A 21,454-nucleotide genomic window follows, 5' to 3' on the forward strand; every position below is an offset into this window, starting at 1 on the left:
ATTATTATTAAGACAATAACATTCAGTAATAGGGGGCCGACCTATAGTTTTTAGCTGTCAGGTGGTTTTTAGTAAATTATAAATTTGGATTTCATTCCAAAGACAAGCAACCAATAAACATTTATAAATAGGCAGCTGACCGATGAATGGCCTTAGTATTCTTTTTGGTACATTTTTTTGTAAAATAATTTTTAAAAAGTTGTAAATAAATCTGGCAAACATAGTTTAAAAATATTGAGCCCACCAGAAGGATTTATTACTGATACTGTCTTGTACATCTCATGTTGTACAAATCCTTCCTGGCTGAAGATAATTCAACCTCAATTTACATGAAGTGCTTCTCTTTTGCGCTGTGTGGTGTATATGTATGTGACCATTTATCCAGATGCTACAGTTGTCACCTTTCCAAGGCGATTATCGCAGCTTTGTTCATTTAACATGCAGATGAAGCCTGAGATGTGGCAGCTATTACACCCCGGTACTCAAAGATCATTCTGTGTTTCCTTACGGACTTGTAAAATGTAACACGCTACTAAACTTCAGTAAAGGAAGAGAGAGAGAAAAGATTAACAATTTCAGCGCTTTAAAATTATGGCATGATAACTGGTTATGGAAGAAATAATTAGATTTTAAGTGAATTTATTTTATCTATACATAGATATGTATGAACCCGGTGTTTTTTCAGAATACACAGCTATCACTCCGCCAAGATCGGACTGTGTTTACACGAGCTGTTATTGGTAGGACCGGATGTTTATTCATTTGTTTTAATTACGCAGTTGGTAGTTTAGAGGAATGTATTAGTAAATTATTTTGTGTGTGTTTTATTATAATTATACAAAGAATGAGTTTAACTTTCAGGCAGAGGGTTGAAATAGACATGGCATATGTTTAGAAAATCAGCAATTTAACCACCATAACCCTTTGAAAAACTCTCTAAATATCAGCTAAAACTATCAAAGTTCTTAAATAATATTTAGGATGGCTATTGTTTTGCTGTTTTGTGGATTTTAGCATACATTTCTGTGGCTTGTGGCAATAATATAGAATTGTACATGATCAAAGTTGATTTTAGCTTGGGTTTTACATTATAAGAAAGAAAGACTGACAGTGACATATTAGGTTGGTTACAAATTGGTTCAACTTATTCACATCTGTAAAATACAGGCCTAGGTGATATCTCTGGGAGTGGTTTTGATGTATTACATGTTGCTTTATTTTTGCATGGTGAGGTTGACATTTACATGGAATTGCCCATAATATTGGTGAATAAGGTCTTTAAAAAAAACAATAGATATAACAGTCTTTGTGAGTTGATTTGCACATTGCTGCCCTTTTTGCTGCTACGTCCAATCATTGCTTTAATTTTGTATTACACTACCTATTTTGCACTACATTTACCTTTATTTTGTACTATACTGGGTGGTTTTTGTTTTTATTTTGCACTATATCCTCCTGGGAACCAATAAAAAAATGTCTCTCTCAATTTCTCTTTTGTTGTGATTTCCTTACTAGGAATTTCCCAGCAACCCTCCTAGCCACATGATATATCATTGGAAAGCCCAGGGTGTGCTCTTTACAACACACCAGGATTCAAGTGAAGAGCTTGAAAGAGTAAGAGGGTGTGCACGTAAAACAAATGTCAACTACAAAGGACACAAGTCTATGGGTTGGTTCTCAGGAGGATATTGCCTTTATTTTGTATTATTTCTTCCGCCTATTTATTTATTTGTAATTGGCATTCATGGTGGACAGCAAACTAAGAATTTCAGAATCTCTTTATTAATCCCCGGAGGGAAATTCAAATTTGCAACCAAGCTCCTGAATTAAAGAAATAAACGTGTAAAAATAGAAGATAAAATAGTCTTTTAAAAATAGAATAAATTTAAATAAGTTCAATAACTTAAGTAAAAGCAAAATGGAGTGATTTTGTATACAATGATTCCTATATACATATATTGCACCTGAGGTAAGGATACAGCATACATGGTAAGACAGTGTATTGTACAGCTTGACAGCAACAGTTGTGGAGCGTAGAAGAATCAGCCGTTTACTGAACGTGCTCCTGTGGCTGATCAGCTCCTCATGTAGAGGGTGGGAAGGACAGTCTAAGATTGTTTTTATTTTGGACAGTGTCCTCTTCTCCAACACCACTGTCAGAGAGTCCAGTTCCACGCCTGCATCATGGCCGGCCTTCCTGATGATCTTATTGAGTCTGTTAGTGTCCTTCACCCTCAAGCCGCTTTCATTGTGCAAGAGGCCATGTCCTTACTGTGCATATAACGACAAACACTTTGAATCTTGATAAGTGTATTTGTTTATATGAGGCTTTATCTAATTCAGTACTTGCATACCTAATTAAACCAAATATCTGGTCTTTAGGTGATGTTAGAATTAATATATTAATTTCACTATCTCACACTTTTTAGAAAAACTTTTACAGAACAGTTTGTTGGAATGACATTTATATATTGTTGAATCACTATTGCCCTTCTTTAAAGCTTCCAGGTAGATTATACAAATCTCAAAGACTGCAAAATTCTAACATTTATTGTCTTTCTAGAAATAAAAGCAAGAAATGTGGTACTCGTCAAGGTTCCAGGAAATACATGATACTTTAAGGAAGATAAGTTTGCGTCTGCATGTGTTTTGTCCTTTTAAAATGAACTTTCTTCTGCAGTGAAGAGAATGTGTGGACATTATGCGAGTATGTCCAGGCTCAGGAGATGTGTCCACTGGATGAAGTGTATGCAGTCTTCATATCAAATGAAAATAAAATGGTGGGTCAAGTTTAATGAAAAAGTAGAAATTAGCACAATGTATTAATCATGGTGTGTTAATCATCCTGTGTCATGCAGGTCCCTATTTGGAAACAGAAATCTGGCAGAGGGAGTGATCCTGTGATATGGGTACGCAGATCTCATCACAACAATAAAGGAGGAAAAAGCACACAAATTTAGCTTCATCGTGTTGTCTGATGTGTTTTAGGATTACCATGTTGTGTTACTGCACTTCAATCCCCAAGCACAGAGTTTTGTGTACGATCTGGACACCACTCTGCCCTTCCCATGTCCTTCTCACGTGTATTCAAGGGAAGCATTTCGATCTGATTACCTGCTAAAAGCAGAATTTCAAAGGCAAGTTAAAGCTGAAGTTGTTTTTGGAGAAACTTTCATCTTTTTATATTTTGGTTAAAATGTCAAGTTTAAAAAATGTTGGATCAAATTGATATGCACTATTTTCAGGAAAATGCGAGTCATACCAGCTGTCGCCTACTTAAAGAAGTTTGCTTCAGATCGATCTCACATGAAGCACTCTAACGGGACATGGCGTATGCCACCACCACCATATCCTTGTATAGAAACAACAGGTAAATCCTTTTTCCTCTCGCATTCTTTCTTTTCTCTCTGCTGTCTCTTCTCTCTAACAGCTTGTGAATCTGATTTTTAGAGTCCAAAATGAACCTGGATGACTTTATCAGCATGGATCCGAATGTGGGTGTAGGAACAGTTTATAAGCTTCCTGAATTTGTGCAACATTTTGGAGCTAAATGATGACTTTTGGAAGCAGTAAGTGAACTGTCTGAAAGTCCTGCTGAAATGTAGAAGACGAGTTGGGCTTGTCTGGATACAGGATAGCAACTAACCAAACAAATCAATGGACAATACATGAACTTTTCTACTGTGTCTCAATCCCCGATGTTCACAATCTGAATCAGTTGTTTGTTATGCAAATTGTTTCATTAGAAAAGAAAAAAAAACAACAACCTGAAGCCACTGGAGACTGCTGGGTTGGTTTTTTTTTTTCATATCTTAGGAATTGTTTAGTGTTTTCCTGTATTCATCAATACTGATTTATAATTTTGAGTAAAATTGCTCTTTATTTTTAAATTTTGTGGTTGTTGCATTGAAAAAGCACTCTGACGTGAAACCATCTGCTGTGATGTGGCTATTGGTGAGTAAACTGCTGCATACAGGTGTTTGTTATTATTAGGCCATTACAGAGCCGTTCATCATCACAACTGCGGTCATTGTTTTGCGAATGTGCCGTTGCTTGCTGTAGTTTTTTTTTTTTCTCAAGCAAATCAGCAATTTAGAGTGAGTCGTAACATTTATTGATGGTCTCTGTTCTTGTACAAAGGAGAGGAGTAGATATACAAATAAAAGATCCTGTTATTCAGAATTATCTTGAGGGGTTTTTTTAACAATGGAAAAAACAAGCACATAAAACATTATCGCTGCAGGTTTTTATGCAATTGCTGCCAGATAATCCTTCACTTCAGCAGGTGAAAGTCTACGAAATCCAGCTTCATTACAGATGCCCACTTCAATGTTATCTTCTGTCATTTGTCCCTCAAAACTTTCCTGTTGAAACATTACACACATGTGAGAATGAATGCTTTAAGTAATTCTTAATAGCCTACATTACTACGTTTGCTACTAGAAGGGTCTCCTAGTTGAGCTTTCCGTCTTTCAAGATCTTGAAACTAACCCTGAATCATAAACTGCTCTTGAATGTTACATTCACTGATGTTAGATAAAGGTCACGTTTTTCTGAATGGTCTAACTAGCCAAATGTTACATAAACCTACAGTACGTTTGGTCAGTGATTTATCACAACAGCAAATCAGTTTGTGAAGCTGTAACACACCTTCAAGGTCAAGATAGCTGTGTGTATGGCATCTTCAAGTTCCAGGTCTTCATTGTATCTGGAATTAAGGAAACAGGAACAGTTATTCATGTGGCATTTTTGGACAAGATTTTTCTATTTTAAGTTGTTTTCAGCACCAACTGAAGGTTTGAGTGACCGTTTTGATTTGGCTCATAAATGTAGCATGTAGACTATTATAAGTACAATCATTTGCAGTCTTGCTTTTTTACTCTGAAGCGTCTTGAGGATGACCATTTTTAAGAAACGTCGGATTCTACAGAACTAACAAAGCACTGCTACACAAACTAATGAGTTTTGGGTTTAGCTTCTCACTTATCAATACCCTGTAGAAATTATGTTGAACATTGTGTCTCCTGATTGTGATATTACAATGCAAGTAATCTGAGAAATTTAAGGGAGCAGTTTGGAAATGTTTCAGTCATAATTTTAAACCAAGTAGCAGGAAAAAGTCAAATAACTAATATCTCAATGCCCTGTTTACATTTTTCAGGGTTAAACTTAGCTCTGCCCTTGACAGAACAGAAGGGGGGGGGAGATCTTGTCAGTGCTCCCTTGCAAGTAATCGAGAGCTTTAATTCCACACAAAGATTTTTTTTTTAAATAGGAAAAACACTCAGACTCAATGTCCCCCGCCTCCCTCGGAAGCTGGGAAAAGCTCTCCCGGAGGTGGGAGTTAAAGACCTCCCCAACAGAGTGCTCGGCCAGACGTTCCCAGCAGACCCTCACCATACGTTTGGGCCTGCCAGGTCTGTCCAGCTTCCTCCTCCGCCAGCGGATCCAACTCACCACCAGGTGGTGATCAGTTGACAACTCAGCCCCTCTCTTCACCCGAGTGTCCAAGACATAGGGTCGGAGATCAGATGACACGACTACAAAGTCGATCATCGACCTCCGACCTAAGGTGTCCTGGTGCCACGTGCACTTATGGACACCCCTATGCTCGAACATGGTGTTCGTTATGGACAAACTGTGACTAGCACAGAAGTCCAATAACAAAACACCACTCGGGTTCAGATCGGGGAGGCCGTTCCTCCCAACCACGCCCCTCCAGGTGTCACTGTCATCGCCCACGTGAGCATTGAAGTCCCCCAGTAGCACAATGGAGTCCCCAGTCTGAGCACCCCTCAGTACCTCTCCCAGGGACTCCAAGAAGGCCGGATACTCTATACTGCTATTTGGCCCGTAGGCACAAACAACAGCAAGAGCCCTCTCCCCAATCCGAAGGCGCAGAGAGGCGACCCTCTCGTTCACTGGGGTAAACTCCAACACATGGCGGCTGAGCTGGGGAGCTATAAGGAAGCCCACACCAGCCCGCCGCCGCTCACCATGGGCGACTCCAGAGAAGTGGAAAGTCCAGCCCCTCTCGAGGAGCTGGGTTCCAGAGCCCAAGCTGTGCGTGGAGGTGAGCCCGACTATCTCTAGCCGGTACCTCTCAACCTCCCGCACAAGCTCAGGCTCCTTCCCCCCCAGCGAAGTGACATTCCATGTCCCAACAGCCAGCCGCTGTGTCCGGGGGTCAGGTCGTCGAGGCCCCTGCCTTCGACTGCCACCCAATCCACACTGCACCAAACCCCTACTGCTACCTCTGTGGGTGGTGAACCCACAGGAGGTCGGGCCCACGTCGCCTCTTCGGGCTGAGCCCGGCCGGGCCCCATGGGCAAAGGCCCGACCACCAAGCGCTCGCATACGAGCCCCAACCCCGGGCCTGGCTCCAGGGTGGGGCCCCGGCTGCGTCCTACCGGGCGACGTCACGGTCCTGGATTTTTTCTCCATAGGGGTTTTTTGGTGAACTGCTCTTGGTCTGGCCTGTCACCTAGGACCTGTCTGCCTTGGGAAACCCTAACAGGGGCATAATGCCCCCGACAACATAGCTCCTAGGATCATTCAAGCACACAAACCCCTCCACCACAATAAGGTGGCAGTTCTAGAACTATAGTTCTGGTTCCAACAGCTGACTTTTTTTTAGTTATGAAAACCAAAATGTGGTTAACTGGTCTCACTTACCTTTTTTCAAGGAACGTTTTGCCATTCACATAGTTCTTTCCCATCGCAGTGGCTTTCCAGGCGAAATATGCACCCTGAGTTATGCAGCAGAGATAAGTTACACACTTTTGAAATCTTTAGCATTGATTGATATACCACATAACAGGAAGAAGAAAAAAAAATTACAACAAAGTGTATGTGTGTTTTACCGAAGGATCTGACTGAAAGAGATAGGGTCTGTCCTCATCCCAACCAGCGATGAGCAGTGACACTCCGAATGGACGTACCCCTCTACAAAGAATATAAAAAGATATTAAAAAGTAGATGTACATTTTCACCAATTCTAGTCTTATCGTTTTCAATTTTTATAATGTAGCAGCACTGATCCAAAATGGATCTCACAGAACTGAGATCCACACCCCATGCATAAAATGTGGCTAATTCGAAGCAGCTGGGTGAACCTACCCTGACTGTGTGTATTCCTGCATGACCGAGGCCACTCTCTGTACTAGCTGGCCTGTAGGAATGGGCTCTTGATAAACAAGGAAGTATTGCTGAGCCAGTTTCCTGGCTCTCCTGACCAGGACCCTGTCAGGAAAACATCACAACATGAGCGTTTCTATGCTGGATGTGTGTGATTTTGGGGCAACTGATTAAAAATGCATTCTTTTTTTCAAGGGTTAATCATGTGATTTGTGTTTAATAAACAGAGAAATGTGATTAATGTATACCTGTAGTCAGGACCCATACCACTGTACACCATGCCAATGTTTTTAGTTATTGGTTCGACTTTGTGAACGCTCTGCTCATCATAAAGTATGGATTTTTGCTTCTTCTCTGTTGCCAACACCACACCATTGGAGGCTAAATAGCAGGAAAAAGGTGAACATCAGCATCCAATATGTTTTGGTTTTTTTAAGCCATAAGCGTATTATCCTGGTCAGGCTGGCAGTGGGGCTGGAGCCTATACCAGGAGCACTGGTTGCGATACCCTGGGGCTACATCCACACGACAACGAGATTTTAAAAAAATATATATATCGCGTCCACATGGGCAACGGATCAGTAAAATATCAGGTACATATGGCAATACAACGCTTGCTGAAAACGATGCAATACACATGCCACACCTCTAGGTGCGCTGTAAGACGGTCCCATCGGAGACACTAGAATAATAGAAGTAGTAAGGACGCATGCGCATAAACTATTATGCGCGAGACTTCATATTAGCCACAGTCAGAAAAATCTGTTCGTAAAATTACGTTATAATGACCAAATACAATGAAAAGTATTTTTCCAGTCTCACTTGTGAAAGGTAATCCCATGTGATCTCGTTTGGACGGCAAACCTGTTGGTACAGTTAAACGCAGCACATGAATGAGGCATCTTTATTCTCCGCTTTGACCTATCCAATATGGCGGCGAGGATGACGTATGATTCTACGCGGAAGGCGGCGTCTTTAATGGTCCGGAATAAATTGAATGCTACACATTGATGGATTAATTTGTTCTTCTACGCCCTTTTTGAGGAATGTATTGTAGGACTTAAACCAACATCTGAAGAGGTGAGATCGCTCCTTTTTTTTCCCCTATTTTTGCTGGCGGGATTGACTCTGCCCTGAGGGCTATTCTCTCTCTCTCTCACTTTGCACCATTACACAATAAATATTCACAGTGAAAATATTTTGTAAGCACGTTTCATGAACCAAGTTCTAGGATTTGTTGACAGCTTGCATCGAGTTCATTACACTTCTACCCGGCGTGAAGCACGTGGTTGTGACGTCATCGTAAACAAATCCATTCTACTCATCCAGACGACTTCGCAACGGCGCCGTTGCCAGATCTTTCCACTCTGGAACCCGTTCTCAAAAGATTTCGTTTTGGGGCACCCAAAACGCCGGTGCCGTGTGGACGCCAGGCCGAAACGATAAACAATTTTATCAGATTCACCTGAATCCGTTGCCGTGTGGACAGGGCCTGGATGGGACACCAGTCCACAGATGGGCCACTGAAGTAAACGTTAAAATGATGACTTACCTTTGATTCCTACAGAAGGTGCACCAGCTGCCACAGCCGCCAAAGCATATTCAATCTGCACCAGTTTCCCAGAAGGACTGTGAAGAGAAAAGCAGTTTCCACATAATCAGTCAGAAATCCTCTGAATTAAGAAGCAGCAGCAGCCTTTGTTTGTCACACGTCCACTTAAGCACAGACTTGAAGCATATACGCAGAGCCACAGCCTCACTTTCGTTTATAAATGCCTTGAGACCTCAAGAATGGCACAGGAATAGTTTTAAGCGCTAACAATAAAACCGGTTCCCGCAGTGACGTCACGCACTCAGACATGGCTGGCTTAGCGGGGCAGCTCAAATGCCAACTTTGCAGTCGATTTTAACTCTCAAAAATCTATATTTTTTAATTCCCATTTATGCAGCATACAAGAGTCAAGGATGGAGATACTATCCACTCAGAAATTTATTTAAAAATAAAGGCTCTGCGTATCTGCTTTAAAGTGCACATCACGGGTACATTCAGGAGCAAGCTCAATGTAATTCTATTTTATATTAAACTTTGGTCAAATATCTGTCACATTTTGCACAATTTTTTTTACCTTGCGCAATACTAGAAAACTTCAGTTGAAATCAAGCCATTTGAGGCGAATTGGTCCGCCTCTGAAAAAACTTGGCATTTGGATTTCCCGGGAAACACTGATTTTCGTGACGTCGCGTGCGGGACGCCTCCTTCTGAATCCTACGTCAGCGCTGGTTTGTTTATGAGAAAACCACCTGGTGGTTTTCTGCAAATTTCTTCAACGTTATCGTGTAATTATTAAAATGGTTAACAGATGTATTGTAGGAGGGTGTAGCAACACCAATCTTGATGGGATTAGTACTCATCGTTTCCCAACAGACCGGACAATGAGAGAGAAATGGGAGCGCTTGGTCTACACAGGCTGTGCACTGAAACCGTGCAAAGCTCGCGCAGCCTGCTGGCGCTTCCGCAGGTGACGTCACGAATCTGGCTCCAGACTCCCTTGGGATTTTTCCAGACGCATTTTGTTATTTTATTTTTTTCTGCTGTAGACAGATGGCCTTGTGCAAAATTACCCTTCTGGATAAGTGCGTAAAGGGACATACTTTTGTATTTAAAAAAAAAAAAAAACAATTTGGTCCAGGATATGCACTTTAAGCACAGTGAAATGTCTCGTCTGCATTTAACCCATCTGAAGCAGTAAACACACACACATCCAGAGCAGTGGGCAGCTATACTACAGCACCCAAGGAGCAGTTGGGGGTTAGGTGCCTTGCTCAAGGGCACTTCAGGCCAACCTCAGGCCATGGCTGCCCCATGTTAAACTAACCGCATGTCTTTGGACTGTGGGGGGAAACCCACGAAGAGAACATGCAAACTCCACACATCGGCCCCTGGGCTTGATCCCAGAACCTTCTTGCTGTGAGGTGACGGTGTTAACCACTGCACCACAACCCTGGTCCTGGGGTCCCTGTATGGCAAATGGTGTTGAATGGTGTCCTTGTACTAACACGTTATTTAAGTAAACAGATAATCAACAGCCCATCCTGAGCTGAAGTGGATGACTTGGAGCAGGAAAACACTAATAATATGTAGGTCCAGGGTTGGACACCTGTGCTGCAAGGAAAAGCTATTATTAATGATGGTGATTGATTGATATAGAGATACTTTTGACTTTGCTAATTTTTTTTCTATTTTAACTGTTCAAGCACCAAAGCAACTTCCTTGTAATAAACTTGATTCTGATGGTTTCCTCTGTAGTCCTCAATCAGCCATAACAAATAAACGGTAACTAAATAGATAAAATATTTAATTTATCCCCAATTCAACTGATAAAACTCACACATAAGCAGGTGTTTAAGGCTTTCAGGTTACAGCCCCTAGTGTGCTGACTGTTTAGCGTGACAAAGCAGCTTTCACTCATTCCCAGATAAACACAACACACATCTGGGACACAGCTCTGAACCTCACTGTGACTTACAACACTTACTCCACTATCAACAGGCACAAAACGTAATTCAATCAACACTTTACCTAAAAGTAGTCAAAGAGAAACTATATCCGCGCTCCGCCATTTTTTAATTTCCTCCAGCGTGAGGACTTCACTGACAACTTCCGGGTAAAGTTCCTACTTCCGGCAAAATAAATAAACCCACACAGCGTCTCTGATAAAGCTTTCCTACTTGTGCCAGTTTTATCCTTGTCTGTATTTTCTTTTAGTTTGTTGTAATTAAATTTCACTAGTGTAAATTAAAAAGGGTGGCATTTCCACACACAAAAATCATACAGAACAATCACAATACATAATTGTCCTGGATGTATTTTTTTGTTTAAGAACCTGTCTATAGGAATATTATATTTAACATTTACAATTTAATCACCTTTACATTTCATATATATACAGCACCAGTCAAAAGTTTGGAAACACCTTCAAATTCGATGTTTTTTCTTTATTTAAGACACTTCGTGTCTTAAAGTACTGACTGTTATTTCTCTTTACTTAGTTGAGTGGTTCTTGACATAATATGGATTACTACAGTTGTCGAACAGGGCTATTTACTGTATTTTTATTATTTACTCTTTACTGGTTGATGGTGTCAAATGCATTAAGAAGGCAAGAAATTCCATTTTTGAAAAGACACACCTGTTAATTGAGAAGCATTCCAGGTGACAGGTAAATAGTGACGACTTTGAAGAATCTAAAAGATGAAACATGTTTTTTTAACACTTTTTTATTTACCATATAATTCCATTTGTTCCATATGTTATTTCATAGTTTTGATGAGTTCAGTATTGTTCTACAATGTAGGAAAAAAAATAAAAACATCGAATTTGAAGGTGTTTCCAAACTTTTGACTGGTACTGTGTGTATATATATATATATATATATATAAATATATATACCTCAGCCAAGGAGGTTATGTTTTCAGTAGCGTTTGTTTGTTGGTTGGTTTGTCTGTTAGCAACATTACAGAAAAAGTAATGAACGGATTGCTCTGAAATTTTTTCCAGAGGCGTGACTGGGCACAAGTAACAATCCATTAAATTTTGGCGGTGATCCGGATCACCTTCTGGATCCCGGATTTTTTTAAAGGATAAATTTCTCCCCATTGAAATGAATGGGCGCGCGACGCAAAAAAACAGATTTTTCCTTCTGTTCTGTAGGCCAAACCGTAATGTGTAAAGTCATCAAACTTGGTACACTGATGGAGGAGTGGACCCTGATTGAGTTCATCAACTTTCGTGTTGGTACGTCTCACGCTGTAGCGCCACCAACTGATCAGTCTTACATGCGTTCATGCACGTAACTTTTGATCCGTATGTCCGATTCTCATAAGTCTGGTGCTGTTGGAATCCTTGGAGCTAGACGATTCCAACGCACCCTATGACGTCATTCTCCGCCTAATTAGATTTTCCGCCATTTTGAATTTTGTCCAAAGTGAAGGTAGAGTGACCCTGGCCGCATGTTTTGTCCGCTCATCACGAAACTTGGCACACGTGATCTCCAGTCCATGCCTAATGAATGATATTCGTTTCGCTCTCATACGTCGAAGCGTTCGCCCGTAGCAGCCAATCAAAATCGATGGCGAAGCCACCAAACAGGAAGTGAGCTCATATCACGGAAACGCTTTGACGTATCAAGACCATATTTAGTGGCATGACTTTGGACACCATCCAAACCATAGATGATCCAAACTACCCTCATCAAATATGGTGTCATTTGGCCACTAGGGGGCGTCACAATTAGCAAAAACATATTTTGGCTCATATCTCAGACACGCTTTGACGTATCAAGACTGTATTTGTTGAGATGACTTTCGGCACCAGGGGCGGCACAGTGGTGTAGTGGTTAGTGCTGTCACCTCACAGCAAGAAGGTCCGGGTTCGAGCCCCGTGGCCGGCGAGGGCCTTTCTGTGCGGAGTTTGCATGTTCTCCCCGTGTCCGCATGGGTTTCCTCCGGGTGCTCCGGTTTCCCCCACAGTCCAAAGACATGCAGGTTAGGTTAACTGGTGACTCTAAATTGAGCGTAGGTGTGAATGTGAGTGTGAATGGTTGTCTATGTGTCAGCCCTGTGATGACCTGGCGACTTGTCCAGGGTGTACCCCGCCTTTCGCCCGTAGTCAGCTGGGATAGGCTCCAGCTTGCCTGCGACCCTGTAAAACAGGATAAAGCGGCTAGAGATAATGAGATGAGATGAGATGAGATGAGACTTTCGGCACCAGTTCATGTACCCTCTTCTACATTTGGTGTCATTTGGCCACTAGGGGATGCCACAATGAGCAAAAATGTGTTTTGGGTCATATCTCTTTATGGATTTAGAATTACATCTACATTTTCATGTTAGTGATGCTCTGGGATGTCCCTGTAAAGAAGCTTGCCAGCTTGTCATCTCCGTATGAGAATCCGCCTTGGGTCTTGGCCAAACTTTCGCGTGTTGACACAAAACTTGTCGTGTGGGTGTGCGGTCGCCTCTCTTGCCGGGTCACCATGGCGGCGCACCTGAGCAAGCACACTTTCGCATTCTCTCTGGAAATGCATTCTAGTTATTATTATTACCTCCGCCAAGGAGGTTATGTTTTCGGTAGCGTTGGTTTGTTTGTTTGTCTCTTAGCAACATTACGGAAAAAGTAATGAACGGATTGCTCTGAAATTTTTTCCAGAGGTGTGACTGAGCACAAGTAACAATCCATTAAATTTTGGCGGTGATCCGGATCACCTTCTGGATCCTGGATTTTTTTAAAGGATTCTTGGTGGAGGTCTGCGCTCTCCGAGTGCTTTCCTAGTTTCGTTTGTTTACATATCGCAACTGTTGGTTACTAAGGAGACATGATTCTCATTTTTACCTCTGCCAAGGAGATTATGTTTTCGGTAGCGTTGGTTTGTTGGTTGGTTTGTTACCTCTGCCATGGAGGTTATGTTTTCTGTAGCGTTTGTTTGTTGGTTTGTTACCTCCGCCATGGAGGTTATGTTTTCTGTAGCATTTGTTTGTTGGTTTGTTTGTTTGTTGGTTTGTTACCTCCGCCAAGGAGATTATGTTTTCTGTAGCATTTGTTTGTTGGTTTGTTTGTTGGTTTGTTATACCTCCGCCATGGAGGTTATGTTTTCTGTAGTGTTTGTTTGTTGGTTTGTTACCTCCGCCATGGAGGTTATGTTTTCTGTAGCATTTGTTTGTTGGTTTGTTTGTTGGTTTGTTACCTCCGCCATGGAGGTTATGTTTTCTGTAGCGTTTGTTTGTTGGTTTGTTACCTCCGCCATGGAGGTTATGTTTTCTGTAGCATTTGTTTGTTTGTTTGTGTGTTTGTTTTTGGTTTGTTACCTCCGCCAAGGAGATTGTTTTCTGTAGCGTTTGTTTGTTGGTTTGTTACCTCCGCCATGGAGGTTGTTTTCTGTAGCATTTGTTTGTTGGTTTGTTACCTCCGCCATGGAGGTTATGTTTTCTGTAGCATTTGTTTGTTGGTTTGTGTGTTTGTTTTTGGTTTGTTACCTCCGCCAAGGAGATTGTTTTCTGTAGCGTTTGTTTGTTGGTTTGTTACCTCCGCCATGGAGGTTGTTTTCTGTAGCATTTGTTTGTTGGTTTGTTACCTCCGCCATGGAGGTTATGTTTTCTGTAGCATTTGTTTGTTGGTTTGTTTGTTTGTTGGTTTGTTACCTCCGCCAAGATGGTTTTGTTTTCTGTAGCGTTTGTTTGTTGGTTTGTTACCTCCGCCATGGAGGTTATGTTTTCTGTAGCATTTGTTTGTTTGTTTGTTTGTTGATTTGTTACCTCCGCCAAGGAGGTTATGTTTTCTGTAGCGTTTGTTTGTTGGTTTGTTACCTCCGCCAAGGAGGTTATGTTTTCTGTAGCATTTGTTTGTTTGTTTGTTGATTTGTTACCTCCGCCAAGGAGGTTATGTTTTCTGTAGCGTTTGTTTGTTGGTTTGTTTGTTTGTTGGTTTGTTTGTTGGTTTGTTATACCTCCGCCATGGAGGTTATGTTTTCTGTAGTGTTTGTTTGTTGGTTTGTTACCTCCGCCATGGAGGTTATGTTTTCTGTAGCATTTGTTTGTTGGTTTGTTTGTTGGTTTGTTACCTCCGCCATGGAGGTTATGTTTTCTGTAGCGTTTGTTTGTTGGTTTGTTACCTCCGCCATGGAGGTTATGTTTTCTGTAGCATTTGTTTGTTGGTTTGTTTGTTTGTTGGTTTGTTACCTCCGCCAAGGAGATTATGTTTTCTGTAGCATTTGTTTGTTGGTTTGTTACCTCCGCCATGGAGGTTGTTTTCTGTAGCATTTGTTTGTTGGTTTGTTACCTCCGCCATGGAGGTTATGTTTTCTGTAGCATTTGTTTGTTGGTTTGTGTGTTTGTTTTTGGTTTGTTACCTCCGCCAAGGAGATTGTTTTCTGTAGCGTTTGTTTGTTGGTTTGTTACCTCCGCCATGGAGGTTGTTTTCTGTAGCATTTGTTTGTTGGTTTGTTACCTCCGCCATGGAGGTTATGTTTTCTGTAGCATTTGTTTGTTGGTTTGTTTGTTTGTTGGTTTGTTACCTCCGCCAAGATGGTTTTGTTTTCTGTAGCGTTTGTTTGTTGGTTTGTTACCTCCGCCATGGAGGTTATGTTTTCTGTAGCATTTGTTTGTTTGTTTGTTTGTTGATTTGTTACCTCCGCCAAGGAGGTTATGTTTTCTGTAGCGTTTGTTTGTTGGTTTGTTACCTCCGCCAAGGAGGTTATGTTTTCTGTAGCATTTGTTTGTTTGTTTGTTGATTTGTTACCTCCGCCAAGGAGGTTATGTTTTCTGTAGCGTTTGTTTGTTGGTTTGTTTGTTTGTTGGTTTGTTACCTCCGCCAAGATGGTTTTGTTTTCTGTAGCGTTTGTTTGTTGGTTTGTTACCTCCGCCATGGAGGTTATGTTTTCTGTAGCATTTGTTTGTTTGTTTGTTTGTTGATTTGTTACCTCCGCCAAGGAGGTTATGTTTTCTGTAGCGTTTGTTTGTTGGTTTGTTACCTCCGCCAAGGAGGTTATGTTTTCGGTAGCGTTTGTTGGTTTGTCTGTTAGCAACATTATGGAAAAAGTTATGAACGGATTGCTCTGAAATTTTTTCCAGAGGTGTGACTGGGCACAAGTAACAATCCATTACATTTTGGCGGTGATCCGGATCACCTTCTGGATCCCGGATTTTTTTTAAAGGATTCTTGGCGGAGGTCTGCGCTCTCCGAGTGCTTTCCTAGTTTTATTTTATTTTTTATTTTAGTGCACTAAAGACAAGCAGTCAGAGACTTTTATTGTGTCGGACTCCTGAGCGGAAGTCGGGTGTTTGTTTTCCGCTCTCCTCGTCCTCGTCGTTCCTTCGACAGGCTCGCCTTCTGACTCGCCAAGGTATTGTTTTTAAAACGGGTTTTAAAATCAGTATTTCATTCCGTAATGTATCTGCTCTGATAGTATGTCATTGTACTCGTATATTTGTGGTGTAGTTTGTGCGGTATTTATGGAGAGTGATGTGATAAAATGAAGTGAAGCAGGCGGGATGGTGGTAATGTCGGCCGGGGAGGAAAGATGGCTAACAGTTAGCTGAAGAGTTTGCTATGCTAACGTTATAAACGGCTTAACAGGGCGGCCAGGCAGTTAGATAACACCCAGGATGAGGATTATCCATCCACAGCAAGGTCCTGGCTGTTAGGAGGCTGTTTAAGTAGATTTAGTAAATATTTCTGTGGGTGGTCTGGTTTTCTGAAATCTGGTTGTCGTCTCTGTGCTTTGGTTGAACAGCAGCAGAGCGCCGCAGCGGCTTCTTTTTATAGGGTTAAAATGTCTGACTTTATTTTTTAAACCTCTACAGCATAATCCAACTAGAACAATATTCTTGATATTTAATGATTTCTTTAATTCCTGAACCTTCCACCAACCCATGAGTCCACGCTGACGTTATTTTAAAAAGTTACTTGTTTTTGAGAAACAGTCAGCTCATTTATTATTATTATTATTATTAAATAACTACAAAGCTCAGTGTGTGAGTGAGTTTCTTCCTACTATTGTAATAAAATAAAATCCATATGGTGGAAGACCTCACCTTGAAAAGAAACACATTTTTCAGTTGTTAAAGATGATAAATTGTTTTAATTTAAAAAAAAATAGTAATTCAGACAGACTGGAGCTCTCCTAGATTGATTGATTGATTGATTGATTGATTTTCTTTGTCATTGCACATTATTATACAACGAAACACTGAGGGCTCAGATCACAGCAGCATATCAATAATTAATAAATAAATAAATATACAGAATCTTTTAAAAAGCAGCATAATGTCATATAAGCAACAATATAAATTGTAGTATGTAATTATTTAACATAGCCAAACACAGTAAGGTAGAGTGTGAGTCCAAGTCCGGATCAGACCTCCAGCAGAGCTTTTACTATTTTGGTGTCTTGCTGTTTGTGACTTTATGACCCTAAGCCTGCCAGAGAGAAGGTTGACAATATCTTTTTGACTGGGGTGAGTGCAGTCAGTCCTAATCTTTGTGGCTCTGTTTCTCAGCCTGGCAGAGTAGATCTGTTCCAGGGATTGGAGAGGGGTACCAGTGATCTTAGATGCAGTCCTGATGATCCGCTGCAGATCTTTCCTCTCCTCTGAGGTGCAGCTGGAGAACCACACTATGCATCCATAGCTCAAACACTTTGTATGGTGCACTGGTAGAAGTTGGTGAGGAGCTTCCAGTTTTCCTCAGGGATTGCAGGAAGAAGAGTCTTTGCTGGACCGCCTTCACCACCTCTCTGGTGTTCACTTCCCATGTCAGGTCCTCTGAGCAGTGAACACCGAGGTACTTGAAGCTCCCCACCTGTTCCACCTCCTCTCCAGAGATCACCAGGCTGGCATTTGTTCTATGTAGTTTGATTGAGGATCTTGGGTCACTTCCTCCGTGAAGATGAACACTTGGCTTAAATGTGGCTAGCTGATGTAACACTGCTGATTAATACTAATAAATTGTCCCAGTAGTGTGGAGAGCTTCAGTTTCCTGTGCCATTGTGTCTCATACTAACATGTCACTGACTGTTAAAAATTTTCACCAGTTGTTTTACATTTCACTTTTGTTCCTTCTTTTATTTAAAATCTGTTTTTATGCACCAAAAACTTTACAATTAGCCATTCATCAGGATTCATCCATCACTGATTTTAAACTATAAGTTTACTTTTAGCGTTTAACTACTGATTGATAATACTGTAATAGTTGTGCTATTATTCCATTTTTATGCACTTTCTAGCCAATTTTATTTTCTTTCCATCACTGCTATCATTGATTTCATTATTTAATCTTTTCTGTGCTTATCTATGCTTTCTTGGTGGCTTTTTTTTTTAAACAACACACATCACACTGTAAAGGACTTTGTGCTGCATATCAGCTAAAGTATTAAAAATTATAGCTTCTTTTAAAATATTCTATTTTGTTGGGACAAAGGTCAGCAAAATGTATTCATATGAATGCATGTTGGGTTATTAATCCTCTTGCAATATATGAATCATAATATACTCACTGGTCACTTTAATAGGAACTTGTTCTTGAGTCCAAGATTCCTGTTCTTGGCTGGCAGGAGTGGAACCCAATGTGGTCTTCTGCTGTTGCATGCTGAGATGCTTTTCTGCTCACCATGATTGTAAAGAGTGATTGTGAGTTACTATATTCTTCCTGGCAGCTCAGACCACTCTGGCCATTTTCCTCTGACCTCTCATCAGCAAGGCATTTTCACCCACAGAACTGTCGCCCACTCAGTGTTTTTTCGCACCTTTCTGTGTAAACTCTCGAGACTGGTGTGTGAAACCCCCAGGAGATCAGCAGTTTCTGAAATACTGAAACCAGTCCATCTGGCACCAACACCCATGCCACAGCGAAAGTCACCGAGATCACAAATTTTTCCCTTTCTGATGTTTGAAGTGAACATTAACTGAAGCTCTTGATTTGTATCTGCATGGTTTAATGCATTGTGCTGCGGTCAAGGGATCGGCTGATTTAGGTAACTGCATAAAACGGCAGGGGTATGGGTGTTCCTAATAAAGTGGCCAGTGAGTGTTTTATCATGTGTTGGGTAATGTTAACATTTTTATGAGGCTTTTTTTTTTTTCCCTATATAAGCCTATGCATTCATACAAAATCTAATTTGAGTATTGATTCAGGGAGAATTGTGATGCAGTTAAAAATAGTTTCCCTGCTCAGAATTGGAGTGACTTGTTTCTGGCTTGCTGTTCTTGTGTGCTGTTTAGCTTCTGTTGTTATTCTGCGTTAACTAGATCTGGTGTTTACAGGCAAAGGCAATGGCTCGCGGGCAGCAGAAGATTCAGTCACAGCAGAAGAACGCCAAAAAGGCAGCAGAGAAGAAAAAGTCACAGGGAGCAGATCAGAAAACAGCTGCTAAAGCAGCACTCATCCACACATGTCCTGTCTGCAGGGTGGGTCAATACACTTGTACTGATAGCTCTCACACAGTAAACATGTTGTTTTTTTATTTTTGCTTGCTTAACGTGCTGTGTAATGGTGTATGACTACTTGTCCTGAACAGACACAGATGCCAGACCCCAAGACTTTCAAGCAGCATTTTGAGAGTAAACACCCTAAGTCTCCTATGCCCCCTGAGCTGGTAGATGTGCAGGCGTAAACGACACTCAGAGCTACCAGTATCTGCATCTAGAGTAAGGCAACAGTGGATCACATTACATATGTAGTTCAATCGTAAACATGCCATGTGTTTTGTGTGTTGTCATTGCTTCTCATTGTATATGATGTCGTTTACAGACCCTGGGGAGAAATCATGAGATTCAGCTTGGCCAACTGATTCAACTCCTAGAAACAGACTCTTGATTTGATGTGACAGGAGACTTAATGATGGACTAAAGCACACCAGCACCCTTTGATTTTATATTTTTATATGTATTACCCTTCATTTGGGCATACCATCAGTTTAGTGTGCCGTAACAGCCTCGTTATTGCCTTCTGTCAAAACTGCCAGTGTTTATCCACCGATTAATATTTTTCCCCCTCTCTTATTGTGCATTTTCACTTTAAAATTCATATTATTCCAGATGCATAAGCGTTCTTTGGTGCATACAACTCAGTAATGCTCTGTAAACATGAGCCATAATAGGAATTGCTTCACTGTGTGAATTAACAATATTGGCCAGGATTGTGATTGGATTAGATGAAAAGCTCACCAAATGCTCTTGTAAAGTACTTTGGGTGTTGAATAGAGCCTCTGAAATTGCTTGTGTGCTTAATTTTCAATTTTTTGCTAAGGTTTTCAATAAATGTGTAAGCATATTATAACTGTTTTAGTGTGATCATCCAAGAGCTGTACAGTGGTGTGTTGGGAATAACTTGATTAGGGAAATTAATTAGAGCTGCTCCACCTACAAGCATGTAAAGCGGTTTTGACTTTACGTTAAATGGTTGGAGGAAGATGGAAAAAGTTTCACTCATCACCAAACCATCTGCGTGAAACTGATGATTAATGCTGATCTTTTGTTCATGTGCTTTATGACACGAGTTGTACTTACCTCCACCAGACTTACTGTGTCCATGTAAATGTTTAAAAAAAACTGGTCGTCCTTTATCAGGCTGGATTCTTTAGTATTTCAGTTTCCGGAGACTCATTCAGTCATGATTGATTGGCCTTGGAATAATGTCCTAAGGTTCTTTTCTTTTCTAATAATTAAAACATGGTGCTGTTTAACAAAGAAAATGCTATTGTCGATATGGTGAAGCTTTCTGTAAGATGTTCAATATTTATAGAAGGAATATTTATCTGCACTGTTGACCATCATGGGAGAGTCTTCAGGACTTTGCTGCACTATGACAAGCTCCCCCCCCCCCCCCTTTTCTTTTTTTTTTTAAAAAGGGGGAAAAAAAGGCTGGTGAGGGGATGGTTACTTATTGAGGTATTTCACCTGACGTCACAGGGTCACGTGACGCCCCATTGTCCGCCATTTTGGACGGCAAGCTAGCTAATGTCAACAACAGTAGCTAGTATGTTACTGTAGCAATGTTTACGTTCAGTCATTTGGATGACTGTTAAAACCTTTCAGTCTCAAGTTTTTCCTTTACTGGATTTACTAGTTTACTGAGCCAGCGAGCCCCGGAGCGCTAGCTAGCCGGCCAGCGAGCCCCGGAGCGCTAGCTAGCCGGCCAGCGAGCCCCGGAGCGCGCTCAGTAAACTAGTAAATACAGTAAAGGAAAAACTTATAACGGGCCATGTCTCAACAGACTAAGAAGTTATTTCAATGACATTTAATAACATTTTGTTTATCCTGAGGACCGAAAGTAAATGAAAATGTGAACAAACCTTAGCTGTCAGTGAACAATCCTGGTGGAAGCAGGTAAACGTCGTTCTCTAAGCCTGCTAACCTCAATTTTTGCAAATACCTCTCCCTCTGCTCGCCCTGTAAATGCCCTACGTCGCTGGATAGTGAAGGTGTTTTCTGCATCTCGCTCCTTTTTCTTTTATGTTTTTCATTTGTCGCCTTCCTCACATTCAAACTGATTCGAGACGTGACGTCCAAAATGGCAGCATCACATGACTTGGTCACGTGAGTGAAATACCTCAATAGCTGTAAGAACAGGAACTAACGATTTGTGGATATTTCACAACTATAAAAGTGTTCTTTATAAAACAGCTTTTCACAAGTGAGTTCACGGTTACAGCTCATTTGTTCAAGTTTCTATGTACAAGACCTACCATAAGAAAGGACATGTCTCTTAAATAATATTGACCCCTTAATGGTGCTTTGATCGATGGTCCTTATGGGGTAACAGTTA

At 41.0% G+C, this 21,454-nt stretch overlaps 3 protein-coding genes across 6 annotated transcripts; 2 read left to right on the forward strand and 1 right to left on the reverse strand.

The window, feature by feature from the left end:
- The first annotated feature begins 520 nt into the window (after window positions 1-520).
- ntaq1 (N-terminal glutamine amidase 1) lies at window positions 521-4,182 on the forward strand. 2 transcript variants are annotated; one of them, XM_060942787.1, is made up of 6 exons: window positions 521-740; window positions 2,681-2,780; window positions 2,859-2,909; window positions 2,989-3,137; window positions 3,246-3,370; window positions 3,451-4,182. In XM_060942787.1, exons 1-6 carry the CDS (start codon window positions 661-663, stop codon window positions 3,552-3,554), a joined length of 609 nt encoding a protein of 202 aa, XP_060798770.1. In that variant the 5' UTR covers window positions 521-660; the 3' UTR covers window positions 3,555-4,182. The 2 variants fall into 2 exon arrangements, with proteins under 2 accessions (XP_060798770.1, XP_060798771.1); XM_060942788.1 differs by lacking the exon at window positions 521-740 and adding an exon at window positions 1,114-2,217.
- psma2b (proteasome 20S subunit alpha 2b) lies at window positions 4,092-10,801 on the reverse strand. The gene is made up of 8 exons (XM_060942786.1): window positions 10,718-10,801; window positions 8,690-8,766; window positions 7,386-7,518; window positions 7,120-7,242; window positions 6,864-6,945; window positions 6,676-6,749; window positions 4,651-4,708; window positions 4,092-4,364 (listed from the first exon to the last, which is right to left on the reverse strand). Exons 1-8 carry the CDS (start codon window positions 10,756-10,758, stop codon window positions 4,248-4,250), a joined length of 705 nt encoding a protein of 234 aa, XP_060798769.1. The 5' UTR covers window positions 10,759-10,801; the 3' UTR covers window positions 4,092-4,247.
- Window positions 10,802-15,947: 5,146 nt separating this feature from the next.
- Window positions 15,948-19,966, forward strand: zgc:91910 (Zinc finger protein 706-like). Of its 3 annotated transcripts, XM_060942789.1 has the most exons (5): window positions 15,953-16,034; window positions 17,191-17,287; window positions 18,952-19,095; window positions 19,206-19,335; window positions 19,439-19,966. In XM_060942789.1, exons 2-4 carry the CDS (start codon window positions 17,255-17,257, stop codon window positions 19,299-19,301), a joined length of 273 nt encoding a protein of 90 aa, XP_060798772.1. In that variant the 5' UTR covers window positions 15,953-16,034; window positions 17,191-17,254; the 3' UTR covers window positions 19,302-19,335; window positions 19,439-19,966. The 3 variants fall into 3 exon arrangements, with proteins under 3 accessions (XP_060798774.1, XP_060798772.1, XP_060798773.1); XM_060942791.1 differs by lacking the exon at window positions 17,191-17,287 and having other exon boundaries at window positions 15,948-16,034; XM_060942790.1 differs by lacking the exon at window positions 15,953-16,034 and having other exon boundaries at window positions 17,197-17,473.
- Window positions 19,967-21,454: the final 1,488 nt, after the last annotated feature.

This window comes from Neoarius graeffei, chromosome 16 (genome assembly GCF_027579695.1).
Source record: "Neoarius graeffei isolate fNeoGra1 chromosome 16, fNeoGra1.pri, whole genome shotgun sequence".
Taxonomy (NCBI): domain Eukaryota; kingdom Metazoa; phylum Chordata; class Actinopteri; order Siluriformes; family Ariidae; genus Neoarius; species Neoarius graeffei.